Source organism: Alligator sinensis, unplaced genomic scaffold (genome assembly GCF_000455745.1).
Source record: "Alligator sinensis unplaced genomic scaffold, ASM45574v1 scaffold566_1, whole genome shotgun sequence".
Lineage (NCBI taxonomy): Eukaryota > Metazoa > Chordata > Crocodylia > Alligatoridae > Alligator > Alligator sinensis.
Genome location: NW_005842017.1, coordinates 2,431,422 through 2,440,438, shown reverse-complemented (window position 1 = coordinate 2,440,438; position 9,017 = coordinate 2,431,422). Strand labels below are relative to the sequence as shown.

General features: G+C 47.3%; 1 protein-coding gene across 1 annotated transcript in view; it reads left to right on the top strand.

Annotated features, from left to right (window-relative positions):
• Window positions 1-1,063: 1,063 nt before the first annotated feature.
• LOC102384848 (caspase-8-like) overlaps window positions 1,064-9,017 on the top strand; it is a 12,283-nt gene continuing 4,329 nt past the window's right edge. Inside the window, exons 1-6 of the mRNA XM_025202203.1 lie at window positions 1,064-1,111; window positions 1,516-2,054; window positions 4,315-4,420; window positions 6,058-6,196; window positions 6,294-6,344; window positions 8,563-8,630. Coding sequence (XP_025057988.1) covers window positions 1,064-1,111; window positions 1,516-2,054; window positions 4,315-4,420; window positions 6,058-6,196; window positions 6,294-6,344; window positions 8,563-8,630 — 951 coding nt within the window. The remainder of the gene's footprint in view (window positions 1,112-1,515; window positions 2,055-4,314; window positions 4,421-6,057; window positions 6,197-6,293; window positions 6,345-8,562; window positions 8,631-9,017) is intronic.

Here is a 9,017-nt window from a genome sequence, read left to right as displayed (position 1 = left end):
TTGATAAAAGTAAGTGTTTAATAGCTTAATAACTAGCTTTAGAATAACTGGTGTAGAATAACTGGTGCTTTTTCCAAGGTGCTCTATGCTGCCTCTGAAGATAGTGGTGTCACTTGGGTAAGATAGTTTCCAAAGAACTCAACTAGTCATTTTGGGCATTTGTACACAACACGGTGGTTTAACTCTCCCTAAATTAAACCCCCGTGTCATGTACACTTGTGTTGAAGCCTGATCCTTACCTGCCTCTCCAGCAGCAGGAAGGGGAGAGCAAGCTGCTGGCAGGCAGAGTGGTCTCTGAGCTACAAGCGGGGGCTGATGCTTCCCTCTGTGGCAATGGTGGCCCCCCCAGGCAGCACCTGCCTGCAGGCACCTGGCAAGGGCAGTCCCAGGGGACACCGCAGCTGCAGAGGGAAGCACCAGGCCCCTGCACAGAGCAGGCAGGCAGGCTCCAGCAGGGGGGGGAAGATCAGACATGCTCCTTTTTTTTTTTTTCTCCCTTCGGTGGAACCTGCCTTCCTGGGCTGCTGATGGGCTGCCTGTACAGACCTTGAGCCGCACGGATCCTGGTGCTTCCCTTCACGGCTGTATGGTAGAAAACTAAAACTCCTCAGAGGTGTTTTACTTTGTAGTGCCCCAAAGTAATTTGCTGCATCCCAAAGTCATTTAAGGCACATTACGCCACCAAATGTGCTGCAGCGGCTGGAATCAACATGCAATATGCCACCAAATGTGCAAACAGCAATGCCATTAAAGCGGTGCAAAAGGCATTTATTTAACCTGCTTTAAAGTGTTGTCTATAAACACCCCTACTTCCAAGTTTCTTAGCACAAGTCACACACTGTCAGCTCTGTCTGATCTTTTGTGGTGATGTTATTAACTATTTTAGGTCCCTCAATCCTGAAGTCCTTCCCCCTGGTTTTCACTTATTCTGGCAAACTTTTATTGACTTCAGTGTTTATTTTGAAGGGACTGCAGCTTTTGCATGTGGTATGAACTCACACTCATATGGAGCTGTTACTTATTCTGCACAAGCGCTGTGCTTGGCACCAAACAGGTTCACAAGATGCCTTCTAGACTAAAAGCTGTCTACCAATTTGCATGCCATGGTGAGGTACAATCCCTAGCAGAGGCTGCTCATGGGGGCAGAGGGATGAAGAGGTTGGACACTAAGGGAGGGACTGTCTCTCTTTTTTTTTTTTAAATGGGACAGGTGGGCACGTTTTTCCCCAAAACACTTAGGCCCTTGCTTCAGTCTATCCTTAGGACTGTGCAAGGAGTTTGGCCTACACAGATAAAATCCATCTTACTTCAGAAGGCAGGGGAAGGATGAGCCTTTTAGCATCAGCTGAATGTCTTGGTGAGCTTCCTCACCCAGCAGGGATGAGACACCATGATTATGAAGGCGGCTGATACCCTGAGCAGGAAAAAGCTCTCGTGGGGGGGAACTTTAGCACTGCCTGCCAAGTTAAGCTGCTAAGAGCCAGGCTGGGGAGACATGTGCGGGACCGATTGCAGGCATTGACAGTTTTGGGGGTGGCGCCGACTGGGACTGCAGCGCCCACGTGGCAGGCAGGTCGGTCCCCGCAGCCCCGCGCTTCGGAAGGAGGAAGTGAAGGGAAAGCTGGCTACGGCCCCGCGCCTTCAGCGAGCTGCCGCCTGACAGGAAGCTCCGCAGACACGGCTGAGCGCGCGCCGGTCCGTCCCTGGGCGGGAGGTCGGAAAGCTCGCAGCCTGCGCCCCCACTCCTGTGGCGCGCGCCTCCGCCTGCTGTTCGGGCTGAGCGAGGCGCTGGCCTCGGAGGACCTGGCGGCGCTGAAGTTCCTGAGCCTGGAGCACGTGTCGCTGCGGAAGCAGGAGGCGATCCGGGAGCCCCAGGCCTTCTTCCTGGCGCTGCAGGAGCAGGGCCTGCTGGCCGAGGACGACCTGGCCTTCCTGAAGGAGCTGCTCTTCCGCATCCACCGTATCGACCTCCTGAGCGAGCACCTGGGCTCCAGCCGCCAGGAAATGGAGCGGGAGCTGCGGGTCCCCGGCAGGGCCAAGGTCTCTCCCTTCAGGTGGGTGGCGCTGGGGGCGGGGAGTCAAGTACACGGCCAAGTACATGTCCCGCCGGTGCATTGGCCTCTCCTGGTGCCTGTGCAGGGGTGAGCGGCCACAGTCAGTTTTGCTCTTGGCTTCAGATCAAGGGGACGCTGGCGGCAGCGCCTGGGCTGGGCCATCCTCCCAGCACTGGGGCCACCCTGGAGAGCGGCAGCAGTGAGTGTCCACTTCTGTCCTGGGTGTTTTATAATGGCGGACAAGCCCCACTCGCATCTTTCTTTAAAGGTGCCCTGCAGCGACTCATGTGGTAGCCTATCATGTTGCTCAGTAGCCCGAGTAATTTTAGGATCAGTGCTTGCGTTTGGTACAACTGCTGTTTACACCTTTCTGAAGCACTGCAGGGGAGGAGTATGGGTTCCTTCTGTTAATTTGACTAAAATCCCTCCCCTGGACCACACGTCTGTGAATACCGCCTATCTTAAAACCTCAGACTTTATGCTGAATGGTGAAATTTATGCTGAATTATGCTTTATGTCAAATGGTCTCTTCACAAGAGATGGCTGAGGGGAAATCTTGTGGTCGCCTATAGATTTATTAGGGGAAGTCAATGGGGAATAGGGGAAGCGCTGTTTACTAGGGCGCCCCAGGGAGTGACTAGGAATAACAGGTGTAAACTAGTTGAGAGTGGATTTAGGTTAGATATTAGGAAGAAATTTTTCACAGGAAGGGTGGCCAGGATCTGGAATGGGCTTCCAAGAGAGGTGGTGCTATCACCTAGCTTGGAGGTCTTCAAGAGGAGGCTAGATGGTCTTCCGAGGTCCCTTCCAGCCCTGATGTCTATGAAATCTATGAGATAGTCACCTGGCTGGGGTCATCTGACCTTGGTCTTCTTTCCTGCCAGGGGCAGGGGGTCAGACATGATGATCCATTGTGGTCCCTTCCGACTCTACAATCTATGAAAAAATATGTGATCTTTGAGTACTGTATGCTGGCTTGAAAACAGACCTGGAAATCTCTCCAGTCACCTGGCAATACAAACAGTACTGCTGTGTAAACTAATCTGATTTCACATCTCAACATATTTATCTACAGCATGTTAGGAATCTGCAAAGTTATCACCATTCACTGAAAACAGAGAATGGGTTGTGATAAATTAGTCTGCAGTAAAAAAACTTGAGCCTATAGAAATACATATATATTTTGTCAGGGTAGCACATCTTGATTTTAAAAACTACCTCAATTTGGCAGCATAAGAAGACATCCTGCTTGAGCTCCAAATTGTCCTGGAATTGAATCTAGTTAAAAAAAATCTGTTGTACTACCAGTGGACTGCAAGGCTGCATGACTGAGGGAAACCTGGATATGGATGTAGTAGGGAGATGGTAGGGCCATAAAACCTTTCCTGCCTATATACAATTTAGGTCACTCATCTTCAGGAAAGATGTAGGCAGGCTGAAACTTGTGCAGAAAAGGGGTATCAGGGACTGGAGAGCCTGTTTTCAAGAAGAGACCAGAGGAACTTGGTTGTTAATTGAGCAAAACAAAAACTGGAAAGGAGTATGATTGCTGCCTATAAATACATCAGGAGGTTAAAAACCAACTACTTAAGCTAAAGGAAAATGTTGTCACAAGAACAAATGGGCATAAACTGGCCAGGGATAATGGAGATTGGAAGAAGATACTCAACAATTAGAGCTGTCATGTTCTGAAACAACCTTCCCATGGGCTGGAGTAAAAAAAAAAAGAAAAAAAAAAAGAACCCTATTGGCTTTTAAATTTAAGAGCTCTGCAAAGCTTATGAAAGGGATTACATGGCACCTTGCCTGAAGTAGGGGACTAGACTCAGAGACCCAAGTTTCCTTCCAAGCTAATGCCATATTACATGTTTTTCATGTTTTCTTGAGCGATAGTTAGTCTGAAGTTGGTCAGAAGGCAGGGTAGATATACACCGTTACATATCTACCCTGACTAACTAAATAAGATTACGTATCTAGAGCACAAGATTTTGTGAACCCAAGGTTACTTGACCAGATGCTGTCATGACTCATGGCCATCACTCTCAGCATTTCATGAAGTGAATTTGGGTTCATGAAAGCTTGTGCTCTCTCTATATATAATCTTATTTAATTAGCTTATAAAGGTGCATATCTACCTTGCCTCCTGTATGCTTTTTGGAATGTAATCTCTAGTGTAACTCACCAGGAGAATTTTTAATACAGCGAAAGCCCTGGCTGCTTGACAAATCATTGAAACAATTTCCTGTTTTTCTGTCTCCAGGCACCTGCTTTTCCAGCTCTCAGAAAACATATCCAGGGATGAGCTGAAATCCTTCAAGTTCCTTTTAAGGAAAGAACTTCCGAAATGCAAACTGGATGATGAGACTGTAAGAAGTGGTTTAATTCTTTTTAACTTGTCAAAGGATTGTTAGGGGGTGTTGATGGAACAGGGAATGATCCCCAGAAGCATCCCAAGTTGTCCCTGGCAAGGTGAAGCTAGAGACTTGGTGGTGGATAGGATTGGTAATTGGATACAGACCTTTGGCTTCTGCCTTTATCATTATTTTTCATGTTTAATGTAGTAGTTTCTAGGGAGCAAATGGGGCCCTTATGGGTTAGCCACTGTACAAGTACAGTAGAGAGTCTCTGTCTGAGAGAACATGGAGCTAAATGAACAAGACAGCACAGGGCAATAGGAAGGGGTGAAACACAAAGTCAGAGTCTTTGCGTCACCAGCTTTCTATCAAATAGCTGTCAGCCTTCTCAGATGCTTGAGAGCCATTTATTTTAGTTACTTCAGTTACCCAGCTAGTTATCAGTAAGGATTGCCAATTAATGATACTTCATCCTTTGACTTTACTTGACCATGCTGTTGACCTTTCTTCCTTAACTTTACTGTACAAATGTGGGCGAGTACTGTGTCCTTGTCTTATAGATGAGGAGCTGAGGCATAAGAATTAAGTGATTTACTCAAGGTCATGCAGTGAGTCAGTGTCAGAACCAGGAAGCTACCTGGGTCTCCTGCCACCTAGCTCAGTGCTTTAAGTACCATCTTGCCTACTTAAGTCCAGACAGTACTCTCTTTGGCCAGTGTCAACATGGAAATTGTACTGAGAGCAGTTCAAACACAGAAGCATACAATCTGTAGTGGACTGAATATTTAATTTCACTCTCTACAAATGAAATTAAAGGAGGACAGAAAAGTTCAACAAAAAGTCAAGTCCTATCTCTGCTGGTGCTGAGCTGTTGGAGGGGCTGTCTTTTGGGGGAGACCCAGAATTGTACTCTTCAGTGCATCTGATCATTCAGTGAAATCAGCTGGGTGGAGTTTTACATTTGAATACCACCAGGGTGACCAGGTTCCTCCTTGGGTAATGGCATTCTGCCTACTTGAGGTTCTCTGCAGGTTTTACACTGGGTGAGGTCATCTTTACTTTCTTTTTAAATTTCTGCGCACTTCTAAGACTGCTTTTCCAGAGGTGGCTGTTCTCAAGTTAGCCTTATGTACAGTTAATGAGGCTGTGGAGATCATTTCAGTGCAAGAAGTTATAAATATAAGAGGACATCCCTGTGGGTCCAGGTTGGTATGGTTGAGCTTCAGTTCCCAGGACAGGCTGTTGTACAGGGTGGTATCAGTTGATCAGTGGTAGGGGTATCAACACCTGTGAGGATGGGATGAACTTCTAGAACAAAGACTATGGAAAGAAATAAAGCGGTGTCTCCAAGGAGTGTGTGCTCCACAGGTATGAAATAGCACTGGGGCATAAGGAGGCATAGTCTGGCATACCAACATCAGTGAATTCACAGTGGCACAGTGTCAGCGTGGGCTGGCTGCCCAGGTTAAGTTCCTGTGGTTCCAGCTGGGCTTGCGCACCCCAGACCAAAAGTCTGAGCCACTGTGGTTTTTGCTGCCAATAGTGACATCATTACAGGCAACTCAGGTGTACCCACGTTCACCTCAGTCATGCCTCCCAGTGGCTGTGCAGACATACCCTAAAAGAAAACTGCCTTTCTGCTTGTCCAGACAATGATCGATATTTTGATTGAGATGGAGAAGAAGGGGATTTTGGGAGAAGATAACCTGAGTACACTGAAGACTAATTGTGAGAAACTTGACAAGACCCTGCTCAAGAAAATTGAGGAGTATGAATTAAACTCAACGGGTAAAAGGCTCTTTTCACCTAAGTTATTCTTGAACTGACAAATCAGTCCTGTAGTGCTGTGAATGTGTAACTGAGCATGAATGTCTCTCATATGCAGAGGAAATGATCATCACAGAAGCACACATGGGTCAAACAGGATTCTCTGAAGGTAACAAGCTTTTCCAAGAAGTTGCAAGTTAGCACTGCTTAGTAGGTCTGTGCAAAGTGGCTAGTATCCGCTTCGGATTCAGATTCAGCTGATTTGGGGGACTGTGATTCGAATCACTGTCCCAAATCAATTCGGCTACTGTGGAATCTCCTAATCAGCAAGGCCCATCCCCCGCCCGCTCTCCCAGCCGGGCAATGGCTGCCCTCCCTGCCCCAGCTCCCTGCACTTGTTAAAAAAAAAAAGCCCCGACTCAGCAAGTGCTGCCAGGCAGGGGGGTGATCCCTGCTGCCCCCACGCTGCGTGGGGGCTCTGCCACGAGCCCCTGGCGGCCCCCCCATGGCTGCCCTGCCTGCTGTGGCTCTGGCCCTTTAAGGAAAAAACCCCCAGACTCACCATTCCTGCCAGTGGGGGGCGATCCCCACTGTCCCCCTGCCACATGGGGGGCTCTGCATGAGCCCCCCAAAGCCCTGAGGCCACTGCAGGAGTGGAGAGTCCCGGGGCTTTTATTTATTTTTTTCTTAAAGGACTGGAGCTGGCCCAGGTGGGGCACGCATGGGGGGAGGGGGGAGGGTCGAGGGGCTCATGCAGAGCCCCCCATGCAATGTGGGACAGTGGGGGGCAAAAGGGATTGCCCCCCGCCCGGCGGCACCCAGTGAGCACCAGGGCTTTTTTTAAAAATGCGGGGAGCTGGGGTTGGGGTCGGGGCTGGGAGAGCAGGCAGGGGATGGGGCCTGGCAGGGATCCCCCCCCTCCCCCGCCCCAGTACTTACCAGCTTGGAGTCAGCTGCGGCTCCCCTACTGCAGCCACCAGGGACTGCCCGCATCATCAGAGCTCTCCAAATCTTTTCTGAAGATTCGGAGAGCTTTGAATCAATTTGGACCTTTTAATTGGTCCCCTGATTTGATTCAGATTCAGAGATTCGGTCACTGAATCGGGCTGAATCTCCTCCAAATTGAATCACCACCTGAAGCTTCGCACAGCCCTACTGCTTAGCTGTTCTCTTTCCTCCATTTCTGGATTCTTTTCACTCCATCTTCCCCTCTCATGTCTCCTCTATACATTGTTACAGAATGATTGGTAATTACTTGCTTGCGTCCAAAACAAACCCATTGCTCAAAGGATCCTTATTTCTCATAGTTGCTCTGTTGAGATAATGCTTTTTTATTGATATGTAAGGAAGATTCTTGCAGCACTTAGCAGGCCTAATTTCACAAATACTGACTGTGCTTTCTGCATCAGCCTCCACTAGCATGGACCCCTCAGCTTACGCAGTGTTTACGCTTTTGTAAAACTCTTCAGTAACATAGTGAGTATAATAATGATCGTGCGGAATCAGGGCTAGGTGGAGTGTAATGAGAGCGTATTCTCTGGCAAGAAGGCAGTGTACTCCAGTGGAGTGACTGGGACTAGGGATCTAGATTCTGTTTCTCACCCTACCACTGACCTGCTAAATGACCTTGGGCATCTTGGTTACTTCATTGCCCCATGCCTCAGTTTCCCATTCATGAGGACAGTGATGCTGATAGTGTGCTTTGAAATCTGTTGATGAAAAAGTTCTGAAGAACAGGTAAGTATAATTAAGTCTATGTATTTTTAAGTGGTGGCACACTAAAATTTGCGGTCTGTTTCCATATGTAGGGAGAGTCCATATTGTCAATGGTTGGTTGGTTGGTTTAGTAACAAAGTACAAGTATTTGTTTGGTGGTAGGCAGAAAGCAGTGCATACTATAGAACCAGTGAACAATGACTATACAGAAGGGCTAGGGAATGCCGTGTGATTTTAGCCTATTAAAATGCTGATTTGTTTGTATTGAAATGCTTTCATCACTACTCACCAGGACAGGAGCATTCCCAAGTCACAGCAGTACAGTAGTTAGATTGAAATGCCTTGAGATGAACAGTCATATAACTTTGATACACAAGATACATTTTGGACCCAATCCTGCTTTTGGATAAATGTGAGTGTTTTGCTATTAATTATAGTTGGAAGAGGATTAGCTTCTATGTCACTTCATTCCAATTCAATCACTTTTAAATCTACAGCCACAAACACATTGCAAAAATAAGTCACACTTCACTGAGATTAGAGGGGAGATGCTCACTGCAGCCGAATTACTCTTCACAGGAAATACATGGCAAAAGGAAAACAGCCAACCTTTTTTAAAAAACTAACTATCCAGGTCCTATTTCATACTTTATCTTTCTGGATTATTTCAGTTGAAGACAGACTATGGGCATCTCAGATTGCACACGATTCCCCTGGCACCCAGAAAGAATTCTGTCAGGTAAATCCAGTAACATTAAAAGCTACTTCCTGGGATTGCTACTATTTATGCATTGTCTTGTTTGGCAGACAGCAGGGATAGTATGTGTAAAGCAGCGCAGGAATAGTATGTGTAAAGCAGCAGATTGACACAAAGCCTGTGGTCTTGTGTTTTCTTAAAAATGTGGAGTGGGGGGCTGCCCCTCTGACAGTGACATGAACCAAATGTTTTAACAGGAATTTGTCTGTGGAGATGCTGTCCAGGAGGCAGAAAAAAATGCACTGCATCACTTGGGACACAGTATTTAAGCATCTGCTAAAAAAGTCTTTGAAAGGATGCTGAAAGTGTTTAGGATTTGTTTTAAATAAACAGATCACTGCAGGGTAAATTATTGTTGGTAAGCAGGGA